Source organism: Lithobates pipiens, unplaced genomic scaffold (assembly GCF_037356315.1).
Source record: "Lithobates pipiens isolate NorthernLeopardFrog02 unplaced genomic scaffold, aLitPip1_a1.2 Scaffold_18, whole genome shotgun sequence".
In the NCBI taxonomy this organism is placed as follows: Eukaryota; Metazoa; Chordata; class Amphibia; order Anura; family Ranidae; genus Lithobates; species Lithobates pipiens.
The window spans coordinates 32,731,809-32,745,989 of record NW_027507758.1 but is presented as its reverse complement, the minus strand read 5'-3'; the positions used below and the strand labels follow the sequence as shown (position 1 = coordinate 32,745,989).

The window sequence follows — 14,181 nt, the reverse complement described above, 5'->3', positions numbered from 1 at the left end:
GGCTTATACTCGAGTCACGGAGATCAGGTAGACAGACGGCGGCCATTCCACTATTCAAAAGCCGCGCCTCCCTGTCTGTGATAGGCGGAACACTCAATTTTCCAGCAGTCAGTGTTGCGCCTATCACGGACATCCGCTCATTCTCATACTACGGACGAGGATGAGAGGATGTCCGTGATAGGCGGAACACTGACTGCTGGGAAATTGAGTGTTCCGCCTATCACAGACAGAGAGGCGCGGCTTTTGAACAGTGGAATGGCCGCCGTCTGTCAGACGAGGTGGAGAGGTGCGGCATGGCACACAGAGGCTGCAGATTGGCACAGGTAGGCAGGGATGGACACAGCGATGGACGGGACACAGCGATGGACGGGACACACCGATGGACGGGACACAGCGATGGACGGGACACACCGATGGACACAGGGATGGACGGGACACAGCGATGGACACAGGGATGGACGGGACACAGCGATGGACACAGGGATGGACGGGACACAGGGATGGACACAAGGATGTCTCACCCTCGGCTTATACACGAGTCAATAAGTTTTCCCAGTTTTTTTGTGGTAAATTAGGGGCCTCGGCTTATATTCGGATCGACCTATACTCGAGTATATACGGTATATCTACTTTTAAGGGTTCACTTCACACCAGCTAGATTATATGCAAAGGGCATTCCCCCTTGTGTGGTAAATGTTCTAGGGACCATGTGGATCTGATCCACTTCACCTAGAGATGCCCCAAATTGCACTTTTACTGGGTGGGAGTGTTGAATACTATGAACTCTGTTTCAGACCTCGATTCCAGTTGACCCCAAACCATGTCTTTTAGGTATATTAGATGATTTTTCAATTATCGGTCCCCATGAAAGAGAGGCAGCAGCCAGAGCTCTTAGGCTTGAAGGTGATACTTCGACACTGGAAAGCCATTGATTCTCCTTCACATAAGGAATGGGTGCAATGTATGGGGGAAACCCTTAGGCCCCTTTCACACTGGGGCGGTGCGGCTGACGGCGGTAAAGCGCCGCTATTTTTAGTGGCGCTTTAGCGCCATTTTAGCGGCGGTCTGCGGGCGCTAGCGGGGTGGTTTTTAACCCCCGCTAGTGGCCGAAAAAGGGTTAAAACCGCCCGCAAAGCGCCGCTGCATTGCCGCGTTGTCCCATTGATTTCAATGGGTAGGAGCGGTGAATACACCGCTCCTTCACCGCTCCAAAGATGCGGCTAGCAGGACTTTTTTCACCGTCCTGACAGCGCACCGCTCCAGTGTGAAAGCTCTCCGGCTTTCACACTGGAGTGAAAGGGGCCGTTTTTGTCAGGCGCTACACAGGCGCTATTTTTAGCGCTGTAATGCCTGAAAACCGCCCCAGTGTGAAAGGGGCCTTAGATTAGAGAAATATATCTTTTAGCACAGGGGACACCCCCCCCCCCCCATAAATTTGATAACTTATGGGGTGGTTCCTGGCTGGATACCCCAGGATTGAGCTCATTCGAACTGGTGATGGAAAGACTACTCATTGGATAGGTTCTTTGGTTGTATATGCTCTATAAATGTAACTGTGCTGTCTACTCCAAGATACCAAAAGGAAAGGTGGATACCTTTGAAACCTTTATTGTAGGGTTGTTGTATTAACTCCGGTAAAGCCAAGTCGGATTGTCTTTACCTACTCGAAAAATTTTCTCAGCCCTTTTATCGGTACGTTTTATCTACAAATGCTTATTTTATGTGTGTGTGGATGTCTTGGCATAGTTTTGTCTGTTTTACTTTGAGTTTTATTTTCTTAATAAAATTCTTTCTGTAGGCTCTTATTCTGGATTCTAAGAGAACCCCACTGCTGGATAGCCAAACAGGAGCATCACGTCATGCATCAGTGCCATGGACACTCAAAGAAGAACCCCATCTCCAGTACAGAAGAGAAAATAGTGAAGACACAGGACCAGAAAGTCACACGACTGCAGATCTGGATACGTGAAATGGAGTTTATTTTTTTCATGCCAGCTGTAAGTGAAAGAAGGGAAGGGGTGCATGAGCCCGGTGGCAGGCTGGAGAGTAGCCAAGTCTGAAAATGTTACAACCATGAGAAAGTAAACGAAAATTATACTGAACTTCTAACAGCTTTATTTCCTTTATTTGAAACCAATTGAGAGTTTCCTTGGCTTTGTGTTTGGGATCATTGTATCGTTGAAATGTCCTCCCTCATTTCATCTTCATCATCCTGGTAGATGGCAGCAGATTTTTATCAAGAATGTCTTGGTACATTTTTCCATTCATCCTTCCTTCAATGATAAGTTTGCCAGTACCATATGCTGAAAAAAACAGCCCCACACCATGATGTTCCCACCTCCAAACTTCACTGTTGGTATGGGGGATTTTTGGGGTGATATGCCATTTGACCTCCAAACATGGTGCGTATTTTGGCATCCAAAGAGTTACATTTTGGTCACATCTGACCAGACTATATTCTCCCAGTATTTCACAGGCTTGTCTAAATGTTTTGCAGCAAACGTTAAACAAGCTTCAACATGCTTTTTCTTCAGCAATGGAGTCTTGCATGATGAGCCTGCATACTCCTACTCCTCTGTCAAATCTTGTGAGGAGCACCTGGTCACAGCCTGTTTATGGTGAAATGTTCTTTTCACTTCCGGATTATGGCCCCAACAGTGCTCAATGGAACACTTAGAAGTTTAGAAATACTTCTGTAACCAATGCCATCGGTATGTTTTGCAACAATAAGGTTGAGAAGGTCTTGAGAGAGCTCTCTGCCTTTACCCATCATGAGATGTTTCTTGTGTGACACCTTGGTAATGAGACACCTTTTTACAGCCCATCAGTTAAGACTGAAGCAGCTGATAATACTTTGCACTGACAAGGGGTAGGATTGCTTTATTTCAGTTGGTGTCTTGGCTTTAAATTACATGTCAATAGTACCGTTAGAAATATATTTACCTAGAAAAATAGTGACTTATTCAACACTTAATTTACCCGGTGTGTGTGTGTATGTGTGTGTGTGTGTGTATGTATGTGTGTGTGTATGTGTATGTATGTGTGTGTGTATGTGTATGTATGTGTGTGTGTATGTGTATGTATGTGTGTGTGTATGTGTATGTATGTGTGTATGTATGTGTGTGTGTATGTGTATGTATGTGTGTGTGTATGTGTGTGTGTATATGTGTATGTATGTGTGTGTGTATGTGTGTATGTGTGTATGTATGTATGTATGTATGTATGTGTGTGTGTGTGTGTGTGTGTGTGTGTGTGTGTGTGTGTGTGTGTGTGTGTATGTATGTATGTATGTATGTATGTATGTATGTATGTATGTATGTATGTATGTATGTATGTATGTGTGTGTGTGTGTGTGTGTGTGTGTGTGTGTGTGTGTGTGTGTGTGTATATACACACACGCACACAGTCACACAGTATCTCACAAAAGTGAGTGCTCCCCTTCAATGTTGTCACATGAAAAGATATAAGAAAATATTTACAAAAATGTGAGGGGTGAGATACACATACACACACGTAAGCTGTGTGACTATTTTTTAAATTATTTTATTTTTTCAAAATTGTACTAAAGGCCAATTCATCAGAGAAAACACTTTACCTTGACAATTCAAGCTCTCCGCTCCCATAACGATAAAGCTTATCTAGCTCTGGCTGAAGGAAGTTGTCCAGCAAGTAGAACGCAAATTTAACCTCCTCTGCTGAAGGAACATGCCACCTGATGTTTAGGTTCCAAAGGTCACCGGCCTTTCCCCAGTCCTAGGAAAGGATTTAGATTTTTGTTAACAAGTGGTGCTTATGTGTTTGGGTTGTTGGCCATAACCCGAACAATACCCATAAACAAAATGATAAAGAACCACAAGCTCAGCACTAGCGATTCAGCCCCCTTAGGCTCCAATCACACTTTGTGATGTGGAATTGCCACGATTCTGCCCACGATTCCAAATCATGGCAAAACACACAACACGTGCTTGGGAGCCATTCAATTTAAATGTGATTCTGTCATGACTGTTGCACAAGAGAATCACAATGCATTCGGAGCAAGACATGACCTTCAAATTGCGTGGCGTTTGTTGTCCAAAAGAGAGTAGGAGCCTTCTTTTGGGCCAAAAATGCGCATGAGGCAGTCAACTGAAGTGAAAGGCCTGCTCTGTGTGTGACATGCAGAATTGTGTAAAAATCACCCACACAAAATCGCAAACAAGAAGGAGCGTTTCCACTATGAGAAATGTGAATGGGGCCTTAGAAATGGGACAACTATCCTCAATCTGTCCACTCACAGCCAGGTAAAAAATAAAAAAAATCTAGAAGATTTATTAAACTCCAATTTAAAAAAAAAATCATAGTGCTGCAGATGTCACCACTAACCAAATTGGCATGTCTGTTTTTCTTCCTAAGCCTGTGGTTGCTTGCAATTCCTTCTCTCCGGACCCCCATTTCCCTGGTTGCTGTCTTCAGCAGACTCCTACCCTTTACAATGGCCACCTTTCCATGCACGCTCCCAGGTAAGCAAATCAATGGATGTCCACAGCAATATCTACCAGTGGCAAACCAATTTGATTTTTAAGACTGAAGGGGCATCGGATGGGAGGATGCCCACAGGACCATCCACAGCTTAATTTTCAGCCAGGAACTTTCCAAAATTTCCTCGAAATAGGGCTAACTTTAAAGTGGTTCTAAAGGCTCAAAGTTGTTACCTTCATACATTCTCATCATGCAGAGAACACATACCTTCTATGCATGAAGGTATAAATAAAACTGTGTGCAGCAGGCCCCCTCAATACTTACCTGAACCCCTTCTCAATCCAGCAATGTGCACAATGGCCTCGGCTATCAGGGGGAATCTGCCTCCTCATTGGCTGAGACAGCAGCGGGAGCCATTTATGTATGGACACACTGAGCCACAGTTTGGAAGCTGCTTGCTCTGGGGGCACTCGGCAGGAGGGAGGAGCCAGGAGAAACAGCGAGGGGCTCGAGAAGAGGAGGATCGGGGCTGCTCTGTGCAAAACCAGTGCAACAGAGCAGGTAAGTATGACATATTAAAAAAAAAAAAAAAAAAAAAAGGAGACAATATCACTTTAATGCCCACGATTGCCAGCAGAGCTCAGAAAGATCTCCTGGCATACAGATCATGCTTGAGCATCTAACACCATTTAGGTTTATGGTTAGCCTAATACCAGCATTTAATTTCTGACAGCTTTTTATATTTTTGGCTCTAACTCTATTAAGATTTAAAAAGTTCAGCTGGGCTTAAAAATCATCTCAAAACACCACATATCTACAATAAATTTGATTGAAATTGCAAAAGAAAATTCAGAGACTTGCCTTGATGGGAAAATATTCAGAGAGAGGCTTATCGAATCCGCCCGGCACACTGCAGTACTCAGTGGGGTAGATGAGAGTGCAGGAGCGAAGCAGATGGTGCAGCAGATTACAGGACAACGTATAACCCTGTTTACAAGTGAAGTGCAATGTTCGCCGGAGAATTTTCACAAGCTGGTCTTTGTAGGGAAGCAGTTTCTCTCCATCGACTCTTGTTATCTACAAAACAAGTCCCATGTGATCACAAACATTAAAAAAAATTTTTTATACATCCTCAAACAATTTTTATTTTTTTTTTAATTTAGGGAGAATCCATATTGCAAAACACTAGCAACTAAATAGAACTGCAGATCCTACAAATAGTACATGGTCCTCTTGGGTTGGCAGTGGCTTCAGGACTATCAGGCAACCAAGACCAAATGTAAGCCCCACCTCTGCAGAGTTTTCTCACCATGGTGTTGCTAAGTAAGGATGAGCTCAGGCGTGTTCACAAACTGCACGGGCAGAGCCCACCATGAAGTAGGCACTGCACAGAGCTAATCACAGGCAGTGAGACATTGCCCCGATGCGCGGCTGCAGAGATCGGGAAATGTCTCACTGCCTGTGATTAGCGCTTTTCAGTGTCGACTTCCTGGCGGGCTCTGCATGTGAGGCTTGGGAACACACCCAAGCTCATCCTTATTGCTGAGCATCTTTGACCTCTAATGCCCTGTACACGCGATCGGAAATTCCGCCAGCAAAAGTCCGATGTGAGCCTTTGGTTGGAAATTTTGACTGTGTATGCTCCATCGGACTTTTGTTGGCGGAATTTCCGACAAAAAAAGATTGAGAGCAGGTTCTCAATTTTTCAGTCAAAAAAAGTTCCAATTGTAAATACCGATCGTATGTAGTAATTCCGAAGCGCAAAATTCCTACGCATGCTCGGAAGCAATTCGACGCATGCTCAGAAGCATTGAACTTCATTTTCTTGGCTCGTCGTAGTGTTGTACATTACCACGTTCTTGACGGTCGAAAGTTCAGAGAACTTGTGTGACCGTGTGTATGCCCAAGCTGACCGGAATTCAGTCGGAAAAATCGCTTGTGTGTACGGGGCATTAGGCTCAATGTAGACTGGCCTTAGATATCAACCTGGTTTGAGTGTTTTACAATATATAGTTGATTGTTTGAAAAATTTGACAGAATTCAGATTTTACCTCAGAAAGGAGCTGCAGGTTCCAAAGTAACTCTTTGTCTAATTCTTCCTCATGGAGGACATCATCATCTACAAAGAAGGAGAATGTAGATCTAAAACATCTGCATTGGCTAAAAGTTTCATTAAGAACAAATTTCTAATGAAATCACATGATTTAGAAGTCGCTTCAATTTTGGAAGATGCACACGACCCAGACCTCAAGGTCAATTCGGTATTTAAAAGGCGGGGTTCGTTCATAACATGTTACATTCTGAATACAAGTGTAACATGTCACATGCTATGAAAAGAGAACTTACCCTTTAATTGAACAGGCTGAAGCTAGAAGCCGATTGGCTACCATGCACAGCTGCACCAGATTCTGAGTGCTCCAGTTTTAGGAAATCTTCCTATGTTGTTGTATTTAGGTATTTCACTTTAGGCTGCATTCACACTTCAGCATTAAGGATGAGCTCCGGCGTGTTCACACACTCCACACACAGAGCCCACCAGGAAGTCAGCACGGCGCTGCGCTAATCACAGGCAGTGAGACATTTCTCGATGTGCGGCTGCAGAGATCGGGAAATGTCTCACTGCCTGTGATTAGCACAGCGCTGCGCAGACTTCCTTGCGGGCTCTGTGTGTGGAGTGTGCGAACACGCCGGAGCTCATCCCTATTCAGCATTTAGAATTGTGGGCAGATTTTCCTGCGATTTTAAAGCGCTGATGTGTAAATGAAAAATCGTGGGACTCGCATTTGAGATACCATTCATTTGAATGACATCTCAAGTCACGGTGCGGGTCTGCCACAATCGGCACATGATAAATCGTACTGCAATCGTGACAACGCGCATCGCGGGAAGCAAGTCGCACAAAAGTAGCTCCTAAACTTTTTTGGGGCGTCATAATTCCCGCTATGTGTGTTTCCGCGATTGTAGTGCGATTTATCTTGTGAGGATCGCGGCAGACCTGCGATTTGTTATTCACACATCAGCGCTTTTATATCGAGGGTAGATTTGCGGCAAATCTGCCCAGGATTCAAAACACTGACATGTGAATGCAGCCTTATCCAGAACGCACAATGAAAACAATCAACAATCTATACAGCCAAATCAAAACTCTATGGCACTTACTCTTAGTGAGATGAGTTATAACATTGCAGCAGTGAGGCAGAAAGAGCTTCAGAGACTCCACAGGGCAGCACTGAAAAGATTTTTCACAAAAACACAATTAAAATATCCAGCATTGTAATACAAATCCAGAGTAAAACAGCACTTTAAATGGAAGTCCAGCAAAACAACCCAACATAATCCTGAAATACAAGCAAGCGAATGGATATACAGGACATGCAAAAAGCTTTTTATTTCTACACAAACTGCTCTTGTGATTACAAAAGTCCATCGCACTGAAAGGTCAGAGAGTGACACCACTATTCAATAAAGTGGCTTTGCAGCCTCCTGTTCCCTGGGCTATGAAAGAGCCACAATCCGTCCCCGTTTTTTCTTCTCCTTGATGGGAATTTTAAAATGTATGCACTTTGCTTTGTTAGACAACATGCAGGTAACGGGTACCTGTAGATAAAATCAAACTGAACAGCTCTGAATAAGAGTCCATTCACAGGTGTGCGACTTAATCATGCAATTTCCAGCGAAACTTTTCTCTGCGACTTGATGTGACCTTGGATGAGGGTAACTTCGACGAATGTGATAATTTTGTTTGTGCTCCACAAAATCATTAGACACGCGCAGAATGGAAAAATTCATTCAATTTCATTTGGTATCTTTATTTTCTTAGGAATTCCAAATTTTCAGAATGATTCGAAACGGTCGAAAATTGATAGACCAATTCGAATTCTGTGCTGGTGGTTAAGGAGCGGGTCATGAAGCCAGCCGCCGTGTCCTGAACAACCGATAAAACATCAGCCGGCAATGGTTGGAAAAAGAAAAAGAGGTGTGGCGTCCCTCCCCAAAAACGCCTTTAAAAAAAAATTGGCGTGGGGTTCCCTTAAAGTCCATTCTAGCCTCAAAAGGCCTGATATAGATTTTAAGGGAAGCCAAACACCAAGATTAACCACTTGCAGACCGGACCATTTTGCTGGTCAAAGACCAGACCACTTTTTGCGATTTGGCACTGCGTCGCTTTAACTGACAATTGCGCGGTCGTGCGACATGGCTCCCAAACAAAATTGACGTCCTTTTTTTCCCACAAATAGAGCTTTCTTTTGGTGGTATTTGATCATTTTTTTTCAGACAAATTAGAGCTTTCCTTTGGTGCTATTTAACCACTTTCAGACCGGACCAATTTGCTGGTCAAAGACCAGACCACTTTTTGCGATTCGGCACTGCGTCGCTTTAACTGACAATTGCGCGGTCGTGCGACGTGGCTCCCAAACAAAATTGACGTCCTTTTTTTCCCACAAATAGAGCTTTCTTTTGGTGGTATTTGATCACCCCTGCGGTTTTTATTTTTTGCGCTATAAAAAAAAATAGAGCGATAATATATATATAAAATATATAAAAAAACATTTTTTTCCCTCAGTTTGCGCCGATACGTATTCTTCTACATATTTTTGGTAAAAAAAAAAATCGCAATAAGCGATTATTGATTGGTTTGTGCAAAAGTTATAGCGTTTACAAAATAGGGATAGTTTTATAGCATTTTTATTAATAATTTTTTATTATTTTTTTTTTTACTAGTAATGGCGGCGATCAGCGATTTTTATTGTGACTGAGACATTGTGGGGGACCCATCGGACATTTTTGACACATTTTTGGGACCATTGTCATTTATACAGTAATCACTGCTATATAAATGCACTGATTCCTGTGTAAATTACACTGACAGTGAAAGGGTTAACCAGTGGGTGGCAGTGTAGGGGTTAAGTGTTCCTAGGGGTGTGTTACTAACTGTGGGGGGGTTGGGCTTTCACTTAGTGAACACTGATCTCTGCTCCAATCACATGGAGCAGAGATCAGCGTCACTAGTTGCTAGGCAGAATGGAGAAATGTTGTTTACACAGCATTTCCTCCATTCGCCGCTCCGTGAGACGATCGCGGGGATGCCCGCGGCGATCGAGTCCGCGGGTCCCGCGACCGGACTCACAGGGGTCCCGACCAGTGCGGCATTGAATATTGGAAGTACCTGTACGCCAATATGCCTGCCCGTGCCATTCTGTCGACGTACATCGTCGTGCGCTGGTCGGGAAGTGGTTAAAGAAAAAAAAATGGGGCGGGACTTTTTATTAATTTTTTTAAATTGTAGTGTGGGCTTCCCTTTAAAATCCATACCAGGCCTGAAGAGCCTGGTATGCATTGGGTGGGGGGGTTTAGACACTACGTCATTTATTTTAATTTTTTCCCCCACTGTCAGCATTCCCAAGTCGCAAACAAATTTCACACAAATTACATCTGTGTCACGCATGTGTGACTTTCATGCGACTTGAGGTTTTACATTGAGGTCTATGGATCTCAAGTCACATGAAAGTCAGACTCAAGTAGTGCAGAAACTACTTTGAAGCTGCTGCGACTTGAAGTCATACAGTTATGAACGGTTACCATTGGGAAACACGGGATGCGATAAGTCGCATAAGTGTGAAAGGGGCCTAAGGCTAGGTTTCCACTATTGCGACCAAAAAGTCACGCGATTTACAGTGCAACTTTACAATGCAATTTTTTATGCAATGTCATGCGACTGGTGAAAACCATGGGACAAAAAGTTGCATTGAAGTCGGAAAAAAATAGTACAAAAACCTTTTTTTGGAGTCACACCAATTAGAACAGGGACCATTGAAATACATGGATTTTGACTTGCGACTTCACGTGTGTTGCAGTAGTAGAAACACAGCCTTAAGTTGGATTCCCTTGCTATAGGAGTAGGCAATTTACCTACCTCTTGAGGCCTAGGCTCAAAAACTCCCAGATGGTACCATACATTAGGCCTTGATGGTAGGATGTTGCTAAGACACTCCCAGCTGTTCCTGCTCACCCTCACTATCACATTAGCAAACTATCAAACCCCGACCCATGTTTAGCACACCCACTCACCTATCAGAGCAAAGCTGAGCTGGAGCTGCTGTGACGGTGGAGAGGGTGTGCGTGCAAGGGGGTTTGATTTGGCTGGGTGAGTCTTAGCAACAAGGCAGGACGGGATGATGCCATCTCTGGGAGTTTTTCCAGCAAGCTTCAAAAGGTACGGAAATGGCCTACACACCTATAGTAAGTTTGTTTTCATCTACAAGGGTTGGTTCACCTTTACCCAAAAAAAAGAAAAAAAAAAAGCTGCCTATGTAAGGGCACACATAGGCAGTTTTTTTGTTTTTTTTTTCCTTTTGGTAAAGGTGAACTAACCCTTTTAAAGGCATAATGGTGAACATCTACGATCCCATTACACAAACTCCACCAGCACAACGTGAATGGGTACACTTCAGAGAAAGAATTAAAGAAAATTTAAACCAGCATAGAAACCTAAAAAGAATTACCTTGACAGCAGCCCGGCAGAGATCTGCCACCATTTTGCCAGAAACTCTTGTTTCAAAGATGTTGGAAACAGCAAAGTTAAATACCTTCTCGAGGGCAGCCTACAAAGTTACAAAGAAATGGGAATTAAAAGGGTCAAAAGTTACACAAACCATTGCGAGTGTACATGTTTTATGGGAAATATTCCAGACAGTGGCCTATAATATAACCATTCTCTCTACATAATTGTGGCGCAGACCCATTCTAGCCAATGATGAGGAGCAGCGTTCACACCGGCTTTACAATTAAGGAATACAAAATAGGGGGAATAATCCAGAAGACCAGACTAGACATCAAGTTGATAAGTACAGTATGTGATTTTCCTCCCCTACCATCTAAAATCACATTTATTCCGTTTCTAGTATTCTTATCCATTCCCAACAACACACTAAAAGAGAAAAAAAAAAAGAAAGCAAAACTGATTCCAGAGCATCAGTGATTGAGGAGTAATCAAGATGATGTAGGAGGACAGGCAAAGTATCTTTGGATCTTTCATTGATGGTGTATTGAGGAAGTGTCATGTTTAGCACCTGCACACGTTCTGTGTGTCTCCATACGGTTTGTGTTCTAGGAAGTTCAGTTAACCACTTGCCTACGTATAACTTACATATACAGCAAAGTGGCACTGCTGCAAAGGATCACATACATAGTATATGATCCTGCACTGCAGGGTCTGGGGTCTGCTCCCGCTGTGAATATACACAGCAGGAGCTGATCAGTGGGTACCAGCTGGACGGGCGCCTGCTGGGTTGAACAAACAAAAAGGAGCAGTTTGTACCAGGCTTAATAGTAAAGTAATTGTAAAGTCGGTTATTTTTTTCTTTTTCAAGAAAACAAAACATATTATACTTGCCTGCTCTGTGCAGTGAATTTGCACAGAGCAGCCCGGATCCTCCTCTTCTGCTCCTGGCCCCTCCTTGTTGAGTGCCCCCACAGCAAGCAGCTTGCTATGGGGGCACCGGAGCCGAGCTGCAGCTCTGTGTGTCCATTCAGGCACAGAGCCGCAGTTTGGTGCCCACCCCCCCCCCCCCCATGATTGGTTGAGTTTGAAAGCCGCAGCAGGTGCCAATGGCAGCACTGCTGTGTCTCAGCCAACCAGGGGGGAGAGTCCTGGAGCGCCGAGGGACTCGTGGATATTGCTGGATAGAAATGGGGCACAGGTAAGTATTAGGAGGGCTGCTGCGCACAGAAGGTTTTTTAGCTTAATGAATAGAATGCATGAAAGATAAAAAACCTTCTGCCTGTACAACCCCGTTAAAGTGGTTCTGGCACATTCTATGCATGAAGGTAACTATTATTATTATTATACAGGATTTATATAGCGCCAACAGTTTGTGCATCGCTTTATAACATCGGGGAAGACAGTACAATTACAATACAATTCAATACAGAGGGGATTGTTAGAGCTTAAAATCTAGAAGGGAGGGTCAAGTAGAACAAAGGAGAGTAGCTGTGGGGGATGATCAGATGGACAAAATGAAAATACAGTTGTTAGGTGTGGGTAGGGTAGGCTTCTCTGAAGAGGAGAGTTTTCAGGGATCGTCTAAAAGCTAATAGTAGGAGATAGATGGACGGACAGATTGGGGTAGTTCCATAAGCTTGGAGAGGCTCAGGAAAAGTAATAAACCTCCTCTGTGCAGCAAACCCCCCCCCCCCCAATATTTACCTGAGCCCCAACATGGACTCTCCCTCCTCCTTGGCTCAGACAGTAGCGGGAGCCATTGGCTCCCACTGCTGTCAGAGGAGGGGGGAGGAGCCACAGCTGTGTGTGTGTGTGAATGGACACGAAAGGCAGCAGCTCAGGAACGGGCAGGACTGGGTGACCCCACAGCAAGCGGCTTGCTGTGGGGGCACAAGGCAGGAGGGAGGGGGCCTGGAATGGCGGCAGGGGACTTGAGAAGAGGAGGATTGGGGCTGCTCTGTGCAAAACCAATGCTATTACATGCACATGTTATTTAAAGAAATAAACCTTTAGTATCACTCTAAACAAGTGAAATAACAGAGTCTACCTTAAATATCTCTTTGGAGCACTGAGTGAGGATTGTGCTGAATGTTGATGACAGGCCCAGCTCCACCAAGCTCTCCAGATGAGTCATCTTCTCCGTCTCGGTCTCCTCTCGTGTCTGCTCCAGAGCGCTGCTTTCAATCAGAGCAAAACACCTGGAAAAAGAGAGAAGCCCTTTGTTTCAACATTTGATATACACTCACAGGCCACTTTATTAGGTAATTGCTATTGGTATTAGGTCAATTGCTTGGCAACACAAAATGCTAATCGGCCAATCACATGTCAGCAACTCATCCGTGCCAACTTATCTGTGCCCATCAGTGCCGCCTTATCTGTGCCCACCAGTGCCGCCTTATCAGTGCCCACCAGTGCCGCCTATCAGTGCCCACCAGTGCCGCCTATCAGTGCCCTCCAGTGCAGCCTATCAGTGCCCTCCAGTGCAGCCTATCAGTGCCCTCCAGTGCAGCCTATCAGTGCCCACCAGTGCAGCCTATCAGTGCCCTCCAGTGCAGCCTATCAGTGCCCACCAGTGCAGCCTATCAGTGCCCACCAGTGCAGCCTATCAGTGCCCACCAGTGCAGCCTATCAGTGCCCACCAGTGCAGCCTATCAGTGCCCACCAGTGCAGCCTATCAGTGCCCACCAGTGCAGCCTATCAGTGCCCACCAGTGCAGCCTATCAGTGCCCACCAGTGCAGCCTATCAGTGCCGCCTCATCAGCGCACTTCAATGAAGGAGAAAAATTACCTGTTTGCAAAATTTTATAACAAACTATTAAACATGATTTTTTTTTTTTTTTTGCATCTTTTTTTGTTTGTTTAGCAAAAAATAAAACTCCGAGCTGTAATTAAATACCACCAAAAGAAAGCTCTATTTGTGGGAAAAAAATGATAAAAATTTCATTTGGGTACAGTGTTGTATGCCCGCGCAATTGTCATTCAAAGTGCATCAGCGCTGAAAGATGAAAATTGGTCTGGGCATGAGGGGGGTTTAAGTGCCCAGTAAGCAAGTGGTTAAAGTAGTGATTATCTGCTTTTTTTTTTTTTTTTTTTACTATAAAAGGGCTAATTTTAGTCTTTTTAACCCCATTATGTTACTAAACCTCTCAGACCTGGTTCACATCTATATTTTCTGGTGCTTTTCTGTAGAAACGCACTACAGTTCATTTACATGGTTTCCT

The 14,181-nt window shown here is 44.2% G+C and overlaps 1 protein-coding gene across 1 annotated transcript in view; it reads right to left on the bottom strand.

Annotated features, from left to right (window-relative positions):
- The window catches only part of PSME4 (proteasome activator subunit 4), a gene marked incomplete in the record, with an annotated part of 200,084 nt that overhangs the window by 93,746 nt on the left and 92,157 nt on the right, over nt 1-14,181 (bottom strand). Inside the window, 6 exon segments of the mRNA XM_077485552.1 lie at nt 3,596-3,753; nt 5,320-5,535; nt 6,510-6,577; nt 7,618-7,687; nt 10,962-11,060; nt 13,008-13,158. Coding sequence (XP_077341678.1) covers nt 3,596-3,753; nt 5,320-5,535; nt 6,510-6,577; nt 7,618-7,687; nt 10,962-11,060; nt 13,008-13,158 — 762 coding nt within the window.